Genomic DNA, 18,827 nt, shown 5'->3' with positions numbered 1-18,827 from the left:
ACTTACACTTCCCTGTGGACATGTCCTCTCCCCTACATCCTTTCCTCTTTCATCAACCCCTTGAGTCCACCTCAAAACTACTACTTAAGTCCAGTATAGTACTATCAGCAGGCTCAGTCATGTCCTGCTCTGGACAGGCCTGGAATGGGGCATGTTGTGTTCATCCTTCGTTGATGAAGAAGACCATGCCATCAGAGAAATGATGACATGACTGGCACTTGACTTTGTTTTGAGTGAGGGAGGGCTGTGCAGGTCACCAGCCTCTCTTCTCCTCCAGAGCCATCTGAAACCAGTGACCTGATATTCCTCAAGATGACTGGAGATGGCCCAGGATGCACTGGGAGACCTTGGGCCCTTTAAGTCAAGGTCTTTGCAGGTACTCACTTAGGGTGAGGCAACGCCCATTCATTGAATAGGCCTGTTTAAGAAGTAGCCAGGGAATGGCCCGTTTAATGAAGTCAAGAAAAAGAAAGATATCAGGTTGGGTGGGAAACAGTTACTATTGATAATCACTTTAAAGCTAGGAGGGTCCAGAAGAGCCCTTAGACAGGGACCCATTGGCGTCCCAGCTTCAGAGTGCAATAGCTTTAAGGTTTTGGAACAGGACATGACAGGACAGGAAAGGAGCCAGTAAAACTCAAGTCAGTTGGGCATCTTTTGGCTATCCAAATTTACCTTCCTTTGGAGAGAAGAAGGAAGGGGAGGGGGAGGCAGACAGAAGAGAAGGAGATGAGTTACCCAGCTAGCTGGGTCCAGTGGGGCATGTAACTTGCTGCAGGGCCCTGTGAGTTAGAGTGGAGGTAGCAAGTGCATGCTGAGGTCATTAACACAGCTCCCAAGCCTGCTTTTACTAGGAGAAAAAAAATAAAAATTCCAGTAGTGCCTGGATTTCCCAGAGAACATTAGGGACTCAGAAGAAAAGAAAGAGTGGGTTGAATTGTCAGATGGTTCCTCCCTGTAATTAGTGATGAGACTTAACTTAGACATAACAAAATTGGGCTTGGGAGGGGAATCACAGGATCAAAGATTTCAAGCTGAAAGGGATGGCCATCAATCCAACCCCCACATTTTACAGATAAGGAAACGAGGCCCAGGGAGTCCTGTGCCTATGGCCTTACGCAGGTAACTACTATACTCACCTATAATCATAAAAGGGTATCTAAAGCCTTGCCTTTACACATTTTATCATTTTATAAAACTTACTTTTTATTTATTCACATTTTTAAATACATACATGGAACTTAAGGAAATCCTGGCAGCAGTAAAAGAGTATACTATGTAACAGCCTTCTTTGTGTCACAAAGATCAGGATTCCTTTTTTAAAACTTGTGGGACTATTGAAATTGACCTGGAGGAGCACACAGTGCGAGACTGGGACAGAGGAAACTGCCTTGATCTCTAGTTACAGTTTGCCTTATTAATAAGCCAAATAAGTGATTGTTAACTAGTTGCAATTGTACCAAATTTTTTCCACCGATAAGTGGACAATATATTCCTTTCCTCTCTGAGGGCTCTTGTGAGTGTAAATAAAGCAAAAGGAAAAGTGCTATCTGTTTTTCAAAGAAAGGTATAGCAGAATTTCAAGATTTTGTTTTATTTTGTTTAGTAGCAGATATGAAAAACAAATGGCCCAATCTACAGCAGTTTATTTAGAACTAAAGGGATTTTACAGGAAGAAATTCACAATTTATTAGTAAGAAATTTCATTAGTAAGATTTACTTTTGGGGGATGGGGTAGCTATTGCCACAAAATTAGAGTGCTCTCATAAACATGATTGATCCTGATAATTCTTATTTTTTCTAAAAGAAAGGCAATTTACAATATGATCTGAAGATAGATGTATGTAAAAACCAGAAAGATTTTGGTCAACTTTTTTTTTTTTTTACTGTAGGAAGTCTTCTACTAGTTTGTTGAATTCATCTGCAAAACGCAAATGCAGGTTGTGCTTGCCTTCTGGCATCAGATGTAATCTAAAAGAAGAAAACAGTGAATATCAAAAAATAAACATTTACTTGGCAGTAAAAAATTCATAAATCCAAGATCTCAGCATAACCTATTCTTTGGAAAAACCAGGATTTGATTATTTTGATTGATATGAGTGTTCTTTCCCTCAGAGCAGACTGTGCTTTCTTAAGCCCTACTATGCCTTTTAATCTTCTGAAATTCTTTTGCCTTCTTAGTCTTTGTAAATGCCCCAAAAATATTCTACCTAATGTGTTTCCTCTTATTCTGCTTGAAAATGAATTGGGCTTGATGTTTTCTGGCATCTCTTTCCGTTCTAAAACTATTCGATCCTGTTTGTAAACAGCATTTGGGGTACCAATGCTGACCTTAACAGGTTAGCCTACTGTTTCATTCTGTTGATTGGCCAGTCTCTGCTACATTTACATCCTTAGAGGCAGCAGGGTAAAATGGACACACAGTCAAGAACTGGGTTTGAATCTCGGCTCTGCCTACTAGTATGATGGCATAATAACTCACTTTTGAGCTTGGTGTCCTCGTCTATAAAATAAGGTTTTGCTAAACAAGTTCCAAAGACCCTTCTGACTCTTGGTCGTATAACACGAGAGAAAGGACAGCATACCACTTCTTACATGCAAGTCTTGGTTCCTACTCACAACCACCATACATCTTTTCACTGCACTTTGGGCAGTTTGTAATTTTAATTCTTTTGCAACTATCAGGAAATGGCTAATGAGCTCATAAAATACTACATTCAGATCCATCGAGTAGAGGAGAAACTTATTGTACAATAATAAATAGCAGGGGTTCTTAATCATATTTTTTTTAATGTCATGAACTCTACCAGACTTGTTAAGCCTATGGACTCACAAGAAGAATGTTTTAAAACATAACATATGTGGAATTACAAAGGAAACCAGTTATAACGCTATAGTTATCAATTTTTTTAAAAAAAGTTCACAGACCCCAGGTTGAGAAGCCTTGATGTATGGTGAAGAAAATATAATATATTCATTTATACTAGCTTTTTGGGGAATGCGGAATAACTTAAAATAACTAGGAATACAGTGTGTGTAACAAGCTCTTGAAAGTATGCTTAGTAAGATGGCTTCCCCTTAATATGAGTATTATACAGAGTAAACATTGTATTTGTTATGCATCATCAAGCAAAGGAATTTTTTTGGCCATAAACTGATTGGAAGGGAAGAAATGACTAAAAGGGGAACTATGGTGACTTCTCTAAGGCTAGATGAGAGTTTGTGCAGTTGATTCTTCAAATAAATAGATGTTTAAGGTCAGCTAATGAATGGCTTCTACTGTTGAAGAATGGGAAAGCTAGAATCAGAACTTAGAAGCTTCTCAGCTCCTACTCAAAGACTGAAAGTTCTAAGTCACGCCATCCTCCTTTGATCAAAAAACACTTAGAATCTTAGAATCATAATCTCGGAGTTGGAAGGGACATAAGAGACCATTCTACCCTCTCTGTCTCTCATCCTGAATCTCACCTTACCCACCCATCCTTAACCTTCACTTCTACATTCACTGCCCCTACTTGCTCACATTTCAGTATATTCCTGGAAACTACTTTCTCTGATGTTGCCAGTAATCACTTAAATGTGAAGTCCTTTTCTACGTTCTCAATCTATTTTACCTCTCAGCAGTTTAGGACTCTGCTAACTCTCCCTCCTCTTAGATTAGCTTCTCTCTTATCCCTTGTTATCTATAAAATGAGGGGATGGGATTATGTGGCCTGTGAGGTCCCTTCCAGCACCTGAGCTATGATCCTATGTTCTATCATACTATTCTCTACCTTTTCTCTTCCTGCTGTCAGACCACTTCTCATTCTCATCAATCGTCTCCTGCCCATTAACTTCTGGGTCACCCCCAGCTAGCTTTCCTGTGCTCTCTTCTCTTCCTCTAGACTCCCTCAGTGATCTCATCAACTCCCACGGGCTTGATTATCCTATTTATGCAGAGTACTTCCAAACTACAGATCCAGCTTTGTTTTCTATTTAACTCTCATTGCCAGTTCCTATTGGACATTCACCTGGATATGTCATTGGCAGGTCAAGCTAATCATGTCCAAAATGAAACTCATATTTGCCTCAAACCTCCTCCTCTATATCTTTTTTCCTATCATCCAGACTGACAACTTCAGAAATGTAGGTAAAAAAAATTACAATATATAACAAAACTCACTGAGAATTCCAAGCATGATTAATCAATTTATTAGGGAGTTCAAAGGTCCCTAATCAACTGGATCCAAGATCTTCCTCACTTTGGGTTCTAGCTACTTTTATACACTTGGGAGAGTACTAAAAAATAGAAGGAGGTATTACAATTCACTGATTGGTCAAGTGTAGAAGTAGAGAAATCTTATGGTTGACTAAGGGAAATGTCCACCAATCGTAACCACTCTGTCAACAGTCTTTTCACAGGCCATGAGACCTTCCAAGGTCATCAATTCCAGGTCATCTCAGCAGGGACTTTCCAAAGATCATAAGACCCTTTCAACAACATCTCAGGGCCTTCCAAAAGTCATAGGACTCTAGTGTTTAATCAATAGTATCCTAGGGTCCAAGGAAGTTGTGGGTTTGAAGCAAAGGTCACAAGGGAGTGAATGTAGTGATTTATAGGGGTGAGGGGATATTGTACCAATAAATGAATCTTATTACAGCATGTTTGGGTTGCGGGGGAAGAGGTGTTCAGTAATTAATTACATTCTTATTACATTTCTAACTAACAATATGAATCTAGCTGATAAATCAAATACAAGTAATATAATCATTAATACAAGGTAGATTAATTATTTATAAAGGGGACAGCTAGGTAGTACAGTGAATGGAGCGCTGGCCCTGGAATCAGGAGTTCCCAAGTTCATATCCAATCTTAGACACTTGAAACTTACTAGCTGTGTGACACTGGGCAAGTCACTTAACCCCAATTAGCTCACCAAAAAAAAATATTCATAACTCTTATCCTAACAGCATTAGCATACATAACTCAAACTCAATCTTATTCTGCTTAATTCACTAATACCATCACTGATCCCTTCAAATCACAATAAACTAAATAAATGCTGATTAATTTGAGTAGGGTATATCAAATTGTAATCACAGAATAATTCTTGATGCTGTTAGTGCTCTTTCACTTCCCCCTCAATCCAATAAGTTGCCAAGTCATCTATTCTACCTCTATAACATGTGCCCTTTTCTCTGCTTAGTTCAGATCATCACCCCCTACCTGGTCTATTAGAACAGCCTGTTTGGCCTCCCTGCGTTCAGACTCTCCTCTCTCTAACCCACTCTCTACTCAGCAGCCAAATAACTTTCTAAGCCACAGGTCTGACCATTTCATTTCCTCACTGAAAAATCTCCAGAAGCAGCCTACTGCTTCAAGGAAAAACAAAACAAAACCTCTTACTTTGTCATTTAAAGCCTCTCACAGTCTGGCTCCCACCTACTTTCCAGACTGAATTCATATCACTCCCCCTCATACACTCAAACAAACTGGCCTACTCACAGTTTCCAAAATGTGACCTGAGATTTCCCATCCTTGTGTCTTTATAGAGGTTGCCTCTTTCCTCACCCCAATATGCTTGGAATTTACTCCCTCAATTCCACTTCTAAAAGTCTCTAGTTCCCCTCCCCCACCCCACCAAAAAAAAAAAAAACCAAACAACCCATTCTTTTTCCCTTCCTCTTGGATGTCCCACTCACATGCTGTTTTTTTAATTTTTAAATGTTTACCTTCGGTTCTGGTCTTTCCTCCCCACCTTTCACTTCTGCCTTTCCTTGCCATCAACTTCCAATTATTAGCATTCTCTGCTTCCAAAAATGACTTTATATTTACTTGAGTACAAATTATATTTCATACACCACCCTAGTCCAGGGGTGGGGAACCTGTCCACATGTGGCCCTTTATGTCCTCAAGTGCGGCCCTCTGACTACATCCAAACTTCACAGAACAAATCCCAAAACTTCACAAAATGAATCCCCTTAATAAAAGGATTTGAGAAAAAGACTGAGAATTGGCAAATATTTCTCAAAGAAGGAGGGACACAGGCTGATATATGAAAGAAACTTGGGAAGTCAGGAGGCAGAAATGAGAAGAGCTTGGAAGGCACAAGGGAGAGTCAGTAAAAATACTGTCAGGTGATGGAGCTCCCTGCGTCAGTAACAGCAGAGAGACCAGTGTCACTGAAACAGAATATAGAGAGGGAAGTAAGGTGTGAGAAGGCTGGAAAGGGAAGAGGGGCTCAAGCTATAAAGAGCTTTCAAAGTTAAACAGAAGATTTTGTATTTAATTCTAGAGGTAACGGGAATGGACTGAATGAGGCAGGGAAGTGATATGGTCCTTTAGAAAGATATATTTGATAGGTAAGTGGAGAATGGAGAGTGGATTCGAGTGGGTAGGGAGCTCCCTACACGTGGTAGGGAGCAATAGTCCAGGTGAGGCAGGTGACGTGAGGTGATGAGGACCTACAGTAGGCTGATGGCACTGTCAGAGGACAGAAGGCTTCTTATATGAGATATGTTCTAACAAAAGAACACAACCACTAACTATATATGGAGGGTTAGTGAGGAGTAGAGGGTAACACTTAGACTGCAAGCCTGGCTGGGTGGGAGGATGATGCTCCCCTCAATAACAGCAGGGAATTAAGAAAGAGAAGAGAGTTTGGGGAGGAAAGATAATGAATTCAGTTTTGGACATATTGAATTTAATATATCTATAGACACCTAGCTCAAGATATTTAAAAGGCAGAGATTCGAGACTTGAGGTCCAAAGAGATGTTGAAGTTGGACAAATAGATCTGAGAGCCATCTGTATAGAAATGATAATTGAATCTATGGGGAACTGATGAGATCATCAAATAAAATAGGATGGAGACAGAAAAGGAGTCAAGACAGAGCCTAAGAGGTGGTCAATGAGGGTGACATGGACTAAGATCCACCAAAAGAGAGTGAGGAGTAGTGAAGAGAGGACAGGGTCATGAAAACAGAGAAGGGTGAGCAACGATGTCGAGGGCTGAGGAGAGGTCAAGAAGGACGAGGATTGAGAAAAGGCCATCGGATTTAGCAAGTAAGGGATGCTGGGAGGCACTGGAGTTCTTAGACTCCAGCCTGTAACAGGTTCACTCTTGCTCTGGTCAGACAGGAAGGGCAGGGAGACACTTTGGAAGGCTTAATAATCTTACTTTATTCTAGTCTATTCTTCTCAAGAGGGTTGCTCACAATGACAGCACCAATTCGTGCAGCTTCCCCTGATCACCCTTCTTTCAGGGGATAATGAGAATATAGTAGGAGTTACAACTCCTACAGAATCCTCTAAGCCTCAAAGGGGGCCGGCTGAGGCAAACACAGATGCCCTCCAACCCTTGATGGGGGCAGTCGAGGCACACACAGCATTATACTGTCATGTTCCCCTGTGGGTTCCCCACTCACTGACCAGTGCCCACTTGCTTTATAGGAAACAGACAAAGAAGGCACACTGCCAGCAATAAATAGCCCCACAGGTTAACTTGAGCAATATTGTCATTCAGCGCAAGCACAGTAAGTATTGTATTATGTCACTCCATATATCTCACTGCGCAGGCGTGGAAACTGTTTTGAACCATGATCTGAGAATTATTATCTAGCACCTGGAAACTAGAAATTGCTATGGCCATGGATCCTGAGAACTAAGGCAAAAAGGATAACAAAATCCTCTTTACTTACAAGAGATCATCAGTAACTTTAGGGAGAGTAATTTCAGTTGAATAATGAAGTCAGAAGTCACTCTGTAGAGAGTTAAGGGAGTGAGAAGACAGACAATGAAGACACATATTGTAGACAGACTTATCAAGGAGTTTAGTCACAGAAGGGAAGAGAAATATAGGTCAATTATTATCAGGGATAGGGACAGATAGTTAACCCAGTGAATAGAGCACCAGCCCTGGAGTCAGGAGGACCTGAGTTCAAATTCAGATACCTGACAATTAGTATCTATGTGACCTTGGGCAACTCACTTAACCCCTATGGCCTCACCTCCCCCCTGCAAAAAAAAAAAAAAAATATATTATCAGGAATTGACAGATCAAGTAAAGGTTTTTTGGGGATCAGGGAGATATGAAAATCTTCATAAGCATAAGTGAAGCAGCCAATAGAGAGGGAGCAAATGGAGATTATTAATCAAGATAATTGGGGGGGGGCAATCTGCTAGAGAAAATGAGATGGAACGGGATCACTTGTGCACATGGAAAGGTTTGCCTTGGCATGGAGAAAGTTCACCTCTTATTGTGAAACAAGGGTAAAGGAGGAAATAGTGGCAGAGCACATCTGAGTGATTTGAGAAGAGGAATAGGGAGAAAAGGGAGTCAAGATGGAAAGGATAGAGATTATAGCCAGTACAGGGGTCATGGTCTACATAAGAACTGAGGGGTAAGGGAGGTGAGGGTGAAGATGAAGAATGAAGTTTAGAGTTACAAGGCAGGGGAAAGGCGAAACAGCAACAGACTGTGATTGTGATCCGATAAAGAAATTTCAGAGTTCATGAGCATGGATGTGGAACACTTGCAGGTGATAATAAGATCAAAGGGATGATATCTCTGTGTGTAACAGAGGAACAGGTCATAAGAAATGAGTATACTGAAGAGTTGGGAGGTAAGGGAATTTGAGGGAATATTAATATGTATATTAAAGTCCCCTAGTCAGAGGGCAAGAACTGGGGAGAATAAGATTGTGGGCCAGGCGCTGAACTTATTAAGGAAGGAAGGAGACAATCCTGGAGGTCTGTAGACAACAGCTACCAGAATTTTGATTGGATTGTAATCATGTATTGGATAAACCTCAGGAAGGAAAGTGACTGAGTGAAGGAGGTAAGGGTGGAATTTAGGAGTGGCAGTGGGGAACAAGAAGGAATACAACACCTCTACTATAACCAAATGAGTCTGGGTGAGTGAAAGTTCAATTAGTGCTAGAAAGTGTAGCCAGGGAGGCTGTTAACAAGAGGGAGCCAGATCTTGGTGAGTTCAAGCAGAGAACAAGAAAGGAAAGGGTTCTTAGATGAATTCTAGTTTCCAGTAATGGGGCAGCTAGGTGGTGCAGGAGATAGAGTGCCAGGCCTGAAATCAGGAAGACTTGTCTTCCTGAGTTCAAATCTGGCATCAGATACTTACTAGATGTGTGACCCTGGGCAAGTCACTTTTAACCCTATTTGCCTCAGTTTCTTCCTCTGTAAAATAAGCTGGAGAAGGAAATGGCAAACCACCACAGTATCTTCGCCAAGAAAACCCCAAATGGGGTCACTAAGAGTTAGGCACAATTAAACAACAAATTTTCTAGTAATATGGAAACTACTTGGGTTCAAAGGAAGATTCTAGGGAACTCTGGGTCTGGTGTGAAATTATCAGGTGATAATAGAAAGACTCTGTAAGGGGCAAATTAAGAAAAGAAAATTTAAGTCCATATGCAGAGAGTTCTCTCTCCTTCTGTGTTCCTCATTTCACATCATTCAGATGCCTGTTTTCTGCCACTTGTTTCTCCTTCACCCTTATTTCACATGAAAAGGTAACTTTCTTCCATGCCAAGGTAACGGGGCCTCAGAAGCAGCTCAATGCAGGAGTAAGAATACCAAATTTGGAGCCAAAGAAATCTTCCAGCTCTGCTCTTAGTACTTACTAACTGGGGGACATTAGGCAAGTTACCCCACCTCCATGGGTCTGAGCCCGCTTATCTGTACAGTGAGTGGGTTGGACTATAGGATGACTCAGGTCTCTTCCAGCTCTATCTAGATCTATGATCCTATCACTTCCTTTCTCTTTGTATTCCAGTGTCTAGCATATTGAGACCTCTTGTTTGTTGAACTGTTATGAATCCAATCCAATCCCATACCTCAGCAGAAATTCCCTCTACAATGTTTTTCTATAATGTGACATTGAATGCCTCCCAATGACAGAGAACTCACTCCACTTCCTGAACTAGCCAGGCTACTCCAGTACTGGACAGCTGTTCATGGTTATAGAGTTTTCCCTAATATTAAGCTGTAATTGGTCTCTTTGCAATTTCAGCTCACTATTGTTATTTCTGCCTTCTGGGACCAGGCGAAACAGGTCTGGTCTTGGAGAAACTTAAATCTGCCTAAGATTGCTATGGAGAATTGCACAGGACTTCCCTGCAGGATTCTACATCTAAGCCTACAAACTACTGCAGCCTTAAGCAATCCTTTGTTGAGCAAGTAGCTTCTGCAGCTGTCATAACACATTTTTTGTTCATAAGCTTCGCTGCACTGTTAAGATATTTACTTTCAATAGGATTTTGAGTAGGAAGTCAAGTGCAGTCTGAATGAATTACATTTTCTTTAATAAAAGCAGAATTTGGCAAGTTCAAGGTTACATTTACTACGCATTGCTTTGAAAAAGCGAATGCATAGTAGACTTCCAAACAAATGGGAGCTTGAGATGTAAGTTATAATAACTGGAAGTCAGTCAGTTGGTTTATATTGGAAACTGGACATCAGAGAGACTGTATTGAGGCCAACAGTCATTTTGTTCCACCCACTTACCTACCCTTCTAGTCCTGGAGGCAGATCTGTTCCAGCTTAACCTTATGGTAGAGATCTGGGAAAACATGTAGTTGTTCAGTCATTTCAGACTCTTTATGATCTCATTTGGGGTTTTCCTGGAAAAGATACTGGAGTGGTTTACCATTTTCTTCTCCAGTTCTTGTTACAGATGAGGAAACAGGTAAACAGGGTAAAGTGACTTGCCCAGGGACACACAGCTAATGTCTGAGGTCACATTTGAACTCAGGAAGATGAGTCTTCCTAACTCTAGGTCTGGCACTTTATCCACTGCACCACTTAGTCACTCTCAAGAAAAACTAGGGAAGGACTTTTGGTGGGATGGGAGATTACTCTCAGCCAGGCCAAGGTCATTCTCCAGTTCACAGAATCTAAAACACATGACCTTCTCTGGAATGGTGCACAATCCCAGACCTAGTTGAATCTTCAGTTTTGGTATGGGTGTCGCCCAGCAGTTCTTAAAGTTTTACCTGGTAGATCTTCAAGCCTACTGAAGAGACTGCTCCCCACTCTTTCCATTGTTTGCCAGGATTTCCTAGCAAAGAAGGAAGCAAAACCAGGACAGCTTTCCCTCTTCTGTTCTGCTTGAGTACATTTTATTATTTACTTATTCCACACCTTTCCCCTGCAAGGATCTCTTTGGGGAAGAAATGGTGGATAGTACCTTGTCTTAAAAAGGATGGGAAGCACTCCTTGAAGGCAAGTGGTTCTCAAAGTGTGATCTGGGGACCTGCGGGGAGGAAGGGTCCCTAGTTTTCTTTTAGTAAGTCTTTAAGGTTAAACTATTTTAAAAATAATTCTAAGATGTTTTCATTTCAAATACAGTAAATAGCAATAGATACAAACCATAAAGTTTTTGGGGGGTTCTCAACAAATTTTAAGAGTGTAAAAGGTCTTGAGATTTAAAAAAAAAAAATAACCACATTCTAAGGCATAATTAAGAGTACAGCTGACCTCTGGAATGAAAGGATAAGAATATGATCAGAATTACCTTTCTTAATTCTTTTTCATTCACTAACCAAAGGCCCTTATTGTACTACCATCATGTTCCGATACAAGACTGAATGACTTTAAAGTATCCTGTTATTTTGTATTCCTTTGAAGGCATAAAGAAAGATAGCTGTAATTATATAGTTGTTAAAAGATGAGTAAACTCCATCTGGGAATTATGTTCATATTATTATGCTAAAGGCATCTAACTAGATTTCATAGCTGCTCAGAGGTGGTGATAATGGCACAATGGAATGAGGAAAGGAGGGATTTGGGATCAAGAGAGTCCTAGAATCAAATTTCACCCAGCTGTGTGACACAGTTGTAAAACAGTTGACTTCTCTGCACCCCAGTTTCCTCAAATGTAAAGCAGGGATAACAATATTTGCCTTCTCTACCTCACAAGGCTGTTGGGAAGGTTAAGTAAGACAATATATATGAAGCACTCTGCCAGCCTTAGAGTCCTATGCAAATGCCAATTAATTAACATGTATGCCAATGACTATACAGTGTAAAGAATCAAACATTAAAAATATCAGAACTAAAACTGATGCAGTCATCAATCTTGTCCTCAGAGAACTGAAGCTAAACCATACTGCTTTCCTCTTTATAAAGAGGTGTTAAACTATAGGCATGGAATGAAGTGTACAATATCAGATATCGCCAACATATTGCTTTCCTTTGCTTAACTGTACCTTGTAATAAGGGAGTGTTTTATTGGAAGGGGATTATCAGGAAATAGCCATAATGTTAAGAAGCATCATTGAGTCATCTTAGATGTATCGTTACACTAGCATACAATAATTTATTCAGCCATTCTCCAATCATAAGATCTATAAATTATTTCCATTCTTTTAATAAATTCATCTGACAGATTTGTGTAAATCATTTGATTACTTGTTTTGCTGACTGTTAAAATAGCCTTATGGTTCTTTCATAACAGAGCATAAGTGCTCAATTATGTCCAACCTTTGCAACTTTGCTCCTCCATCCCATTCAGTAGTAACTCAAAACTAGAGGTGTGACTGATTGGTATATTAAGCTGAAAACTGCCATTCTACAACTTCCACCCACTGCTTTGCATTCCATGTCCTAGGACCAAATTTAATCTCTCTTCTAATTTTTCTTTAATAGCCCTTCAAATACTTGAAGACAGCTATTATGTTCCCCCTAATTCTTAAAACTGATGCTTTCCACCTCACCTTCACTAAATCTTGTATCCTTCTATTTCCTGTTTCTAGGGAAGACAATCCAGGACTATGTACCCAGGACCCCAGAAGTCCCTATACCACTGGCTTTGACCCTTTCCACCATGAATGAAGGGAGCAATCTTCAAGGATACAGTTTCTGGATACTCGCACCACCCAAGTCCTTGGTTTTTATTGATGGAAAGAAGATGCAGTACCATTTGCCTTGTGCCAGTGCACTCTGGGAATCACTGGGCCTTTCTACCTCAATTGCATATGAAATCTGCTTTATGGGTTGTCTCTTCCTATGAAAACGTGAGCTCCTTAAGTACAGAGGCTATCTTGCTTTTCTGTTCATATCACCAGAGCTTAGCCCAGTGTTTTATACGTGGAAAGCGTATAGTAAGGCTTTTTCATCCTTCATCTACTCATTCAATTGAGCTTTATACGACATGTTCTGTCATGCTCTAGATCATCCTGGTCACCCTCCTCTGTACACTCCAGATTATATTAATGTACTCCTTAAAATATGACACGAGTCTGAATGCAATTTAATTCAATAAACATTTATTAAACACTATCTACAAGGCACTATGCTAAGCTGAGGATACAAAAAGAAATAGAATAATGACCAAAAAAAAGCTAGCACTTGCATAAAGCTTTGAGGTTTACAAAGCATTTTATATATATATTGCTTCTTTTGACCCTCACAACAACCTTGTGAGATAGGTGCTATTATTATTCCCATTTTATAGATGTGGAGACTGAGGCTGAGAGAGGTTAAGGGACTTGCCCAAGGTCACTCAACTAAGAAAATATCTGAGGCAGAATCTGAACTCAAATCTTCTGACTCCAGGTTTGCCATTGCATATACTCTATGACTAAGCTGCCATGCAATACTTCAATGTAGTCTCCCTTCCTTTTTTGGGGCAATTAGGTGGTGCAGTGGATAGAGCACCAGTGCAGAAGGTAGGAGGACCTGAGTTCAAATCTCACCTCAGACACTTGACACTCACTAGCTGTGTGACCTTGGGCAAGTCACTTAACCCCAATTGCCTCATCCTGGGTCATCTCCAGTCACCCTGATGAATATCTGGTCACTGGATTCAGATGGCTCTGGAGGAGAAGTGAGGCTGGTGACCTGCACAGTACCCCTTCACTCAAAACAAAGTCAAGTGCAAGTCACATCATTATTTCTCTGATGGTATGGTCTTCTTTGGCAACAAAGGAGGAACACACATACTTCTATTCCCACTGCTGCCTCTGAGTTCAATCAATCATTATCTCTCACCAGGATGGACTTCTGTAATAACCTGTTAATTGGTCTTACCTCTAGTCTCTCTCCCCTCTAATCTTTCCTACACATCATACCAAAACCTAGATGGACCCTCCTAATGTATCCCTATCAGAAACATTCCTTTGCTCAAAAGTCTTAATGACTCTCTGTCACTTCATGCATAGAATAAATCCTAGTATAGAGAGCCTTCAGTTGGTCAGTTAACAAACATTTATTAAGTGTTAATCTCTCCAGTGGGAGAGACAACAAGCAAAGAGATATGTACAAACAAGCTATATACAGAAAAAGTAGGAAATAATTAATAGAGAGAAGGCCCTACAATTTAGAAGGACTAGGAAAGTCTTCCTGTAGGAGGTCAGATTTTAGTTAGAACTTTGAAGGAAGCCAGGGAAGAAGCCAGGAGACAGAGATAAGGAATGAGAGTATTCTAAGGATGGGGGACAGCCAGTGAAAATGGTCAGACCAAGATGGGGTCTTGTTCATCAAATAGCATGGAGGCCAGTGTCACTGGATAGAATACATGGAAGGATGGAAGGTATAAGAAAACTAGAAAGGTAGAAGGGGTGGCTGGGCTATGAGGGCTTTGAACTCCAAATAAAGGATTTCCACAGTTGGATTCCAGTCTATCATATCAGACTGAGACTGTTACTCTTCACATAATAGCAATGAGAGCTAGCAATTACATATAGGACTTTCAGGTTTACAAAGATGCTTTACAATGATCTCATTTGATCCTCACAACAACCCTGGGAGGTACATGCTATTATTATCCCTTTTACAGTTAAGGAAACTGAAGCAAACCGAAGTGAAGTGACTTGCTCAGGGTCTCCCAGCTTGTAGTCTGAGGCTGGATTGCCATCAGGTCTTCCTGACTCCAGGCTCAGCCCTTCATATACCATGCCACCCTCTTGTAAGCCTTCTTTGATTTCCTAGCTGAAAATAACTCCCTCTTTTCAACTCTCACATCACTTATACTCAAGTTTTTACTTAATTTTTGTGTGTTTGATTTCCCCCACTAAATTGTAAGTTCTTTGAAGGCAGAAACTTTGTCTTATTCATCTTTATCTCCCCTTCAACACCTGTTGTTTTGTTCTTGTTCAGTCCTGCCCAACTCTTCATGACCCCATTTGGGGTTTTCTTGACATAGATACTGAAATAGTTTACCATTTCCTTCTCCAGCTCATTTTATAAATGAGGAAACTGAGGCAAACAGGGTTAAATGACTTACCCAGGGTCATACAGCTAATAAGAGTCTGAGGCCAGATTTGAACTCAGGAAGACAAGTCCAACTTCATGGCCAGCACATTATCCACTGTGCCACCTACCTGCCTATGTCTCTTACTGGCAAAAAATCTCTAGCATGATATTTTATAAAGGAAACATTCTTTGAATGAACAGCAAATGATTGTTTTAAATGAACTTACTGAGGAAAATTATCAATATTCCTTACTTCTACTCACTGAATAGTAACCATTTCTAGAATGTTAGTCTAGGAGGTAAGCAAGTAGGTCATCTTACCAATTAAGTCCAAGATAAACTTTGCCTGTCATCTTCATATAAGATGTTCACTAAAAATTCAAGCTATGCACAATGAAATAATTACTATTGAAAGTAACTACAGCAGTAATGATTATCAATACTTACAAACTATAATGACTTTTCAGGTTTTCATCTTAAACTGGGAACAATTTTTGCCAAATATCAAGCTTATATTAGATCAGGAGAGGAGATGGATTTTTTTTTTTAAGCAAAAGGCTCAAATTCTTAAGGACTTTGCTTGTTTCTGTTTCATGTCTACCTTATAACATGACCATAAGTGGAATTTTGAGCTAACTGTTTTACTTCAGCCATAGAAGCAAACAGTTGACTATAGACAGCTAAAAATAGTACTGCGAAGGGAGGGTGTGGTGGTAGTGGGGAGTGGTAGTGAGTATGCCTAGGGGCAGCTGGAGTGGGATCACCCATCACACACTGTCTTGAAGATGATATGGAATCACAGAGGTGGGGGAAGTCATACTTCTTCGGTGTCTCTGCTTCTACCAGCATGTTGGCCCCTGTTAGTCTTCAGAGCCAAAGACTAACAGGTGGTTTAGTGGAAAATGTACACTATCTGGTCCTGGGTCGGTAGGCTACTACAGCTCAGCTCAGTCCTTTCTGGGCTAGGGTACAGTGGGTTTTCACGAACTTGCTTTGGCTTCTACCAGCTAGCTGGAAATCACTCAGAGAATTCCTAGGATGCCACAGGAAGTGGCCCTTCTCCAGATTCTAGAATTTATAGGACAGAATCCAGACCATGTCCTCAAGAGGCTCAGCTCATTTTTACTCTGGCCCCAAAGCACATAGGCTTAACCTATGCCATAATCACTTCCCACAAGTACCTGCGGGATCTCTGATGAACACCGTCTACCATCTGCCAGTTCTTGTATACCTGAATTAAGGAGAGAAGGGAACCAGCTCCTGTCTGAGGATCAAGAGTTGTAACCCTGTGATGTGAACTCATTCACTTGTACCAGGCTCTAAGACACTATCTCTAGTCTCCCTGTGAGCACTCTGTTCCCTCACATTCAGCTTTAATCCTGGATGCTGACTCCTGCCCTTGATACCCGGCATTCTTCTCATGTCTAGCTTTATATTATCTGGACCCATCTGGAGTTCTGGACTCCTACTTTGTCTGGCATACTTGGATGCCACACCTTGACCTATTTTTGGCTTTAGTCTTTGGACCCTGACTCCAGCCCATCTATCAGGATTCATCTTGCTTTTCTTGTTCTCTCTACTATGTCTGGAAGATACACACTGAACTCAGATTAACTGTTTGTGTTCAAGGTTCCTGCTTTCTTTACTCTCTGGCCTCCCATTTCTCATCTCTTTCTGATAAAATATAGTATCTACTGTGACACACTGACTAAACCTGGTTCCCTCAGACTTTCAGAGGGGGTGGGGAGGGAGGCGAGAAGAGGTGAGAGAGTTCATTTAGTTCAGTCAGTATTCAATCAAGAGTCTTTGCTTCTCATAGATCTGAATCCATACCTTTCACAACTGCTCTCATATTAATACAGCCATCACTCCAATTCAGGTCTTCATCATCTAAGAAGTATTAAAAATATGGGCCTGCAACACTCCCGAGTTGTGACCTGAACCAGATTAAAATATCTAAAATATTTAACGCTGATATATTAATAATATAGTATACATATACATACACATATCTGTGGCCACATATTGACTTAGAAAACCATAAATGTTCATATATATAATATATATTTACACACGTGTGTGTAAATATATATGTCTGTGTTTACTTCATACTTTATGGTTTTCTAAGTCAATATAAGTACAGTTTAGTGACTCACTTCTATTTGAATTTGATACTGGACTAGACTATTGCTATAACCATCTTATTGAGCTCCTTTCATCCTGTCTCTTTCCTAGCTAATCCATCCTACACGCAGCAGCTTGATAGTTCCAAAGTACAGCACCACACCTGTGGTGCTCACCTGCTCAAGAAATGTTAGTGGCTCTCTCATGCCTCCGAGACAAATACAACCTCCTCTATTTGGCTTTTGAAGTCCTTCACTGTCTGGCTTCAGCCCATTTTTCCAGACTGATAAGGCACGACTATGTTCTAGTCAAACTGGCCGGTTTGCTGTTACCCTTATTTAACATTCCATCTCTCACCTCTGTTCCTCTGTATTGGCTGTCTCTTGTGTCTGGAATGTTCTCTCCTTATCTCTGTCTATTTGCCTTTGAAGATAGGTACCACCTCCAACAGGAAGCCCTTCTTGATCAGTTGAGTTAAGAGTGCCTTCCCATCCTCCCCATCCTTCACATCTACTGAAATTACCTTGTACTTACTCTGTATATACTGTTACATGGTTATCTTCGTACATTTCATTTGACAATGGAACGTGTCCCTGGCATTCTCACAGGGCCTGGCACATAGAATGCACTCAATAAATACCAGCTAAATGAAACTGAAGTGGTGATCCAGGGAACTTAATGTTCATTTGAGCTGGATTCTCAGATTTCTAAGGTGTATTCCTGAGAATCTGCTTCAGATGCTTGCTCTGCTGTGGATCTTGTCTATACATAGTTATTTTCATTTTCTCTTTCTCATCAGACTAGGATCACCGTTTTTTACTCTTTTCTTTGTATCCCCAGTACTCAGCATAGTACATGACACACAATAGGTGCTGTAAACCAACAAACAAAAAGCCTGTTGGCTAACTTGAAGAGCTCCTCCTTCCCTCCCTATTTAAGCCATTCTACTTTCCCATAGCTCTAATTATCTTTCCCTACTTTGAGCTGAAATCCGCCTCAGTAACTTCCAGCCATTGCTTCTTATTCAAATAACTTAGCATCATGGAATCATAGAATTTGGGAGTTGGAAGCGATCTCAGTGGCCACCGAATCCAGCCCATAGAAAAAGAAGTTTCTCTATGGCATACCAAAAAGAGACTGACTAGGCTTGACTTGAACATTTCTATTTGGGAACCCATGGCAGCCCATCCCACTTCTGGGTACTGCTGTTAGGAAGCTTTTATTTACATCAAGTAGACATCTGGCTCTTTGTAACTTTCAGCTGTTCCCAATTTTGTCTTCTGAGGGCAAATCAGAGCAAGTTTAATAATCCCTTTTCCATAAGAAAGCCTTTCTCATACTTGAAGATAACTAGCATGTTCTTCCTGAGTCTTTTCTTTTTCCAGGCTAAATAGCTTAGACTTCTCTGAATCTTTATTACAAATACAATTTCAAGAGAAATAAAATTGTTCTCTGCAGAATATTCAAAGAAATAACCTTTTTTATACCTGAAATTCTTCCTCTGCAGGGA

At 40.5% G+C, this 18,827-nt stretch overlaps 1 protein-coding gene across 1 annotated transcript in view; it reads right to left on the bottom strand.

Moving 5' to 3' along the window:
* Nucleotides 1–1,578: 1,578 nt before the first annotated feature.
* Nucleotides 1,579–18,827, bottom strand: part of BPHL (biphenyl hydrolase like) — a 59,327-nt gene continuing 42,078 nt past the window's right edge. The window contains exon 7 of the mRNA XM_072603686.1: nucleotides 1,579–1,971. Coding sequence (XP_072459787.1) covers nucleotides 1,884–1,971 — 88 coding nt within the window. The 3' untranslated portion in view covers nucleotides 1,579–1,883. The remainder of the gene's footprint in view (nucleotides 1,972–18,827) is intronic.

The sequence above is a fragment of the Notamacropus eugenii genome, chromosome 4 (genome assembly GCF_028372415.1).
Source record: "Notamacropus eugenii isolate mMacEug1 chromosome 4, mMacEug1.pri_v2, whole genome shotgun sequence".
In the NCBI taxonomy this organism is placed as follows: domain Eukaryota; kingdom Metazoa; phylum Chordata; class Mammalia; order Diprotodontia; family Macropodidae; genus Notamacropus; species Notamacropus eugenii.
This window is presented reverse-complemented; position numbering and strand designations above follow the sequence as displayed.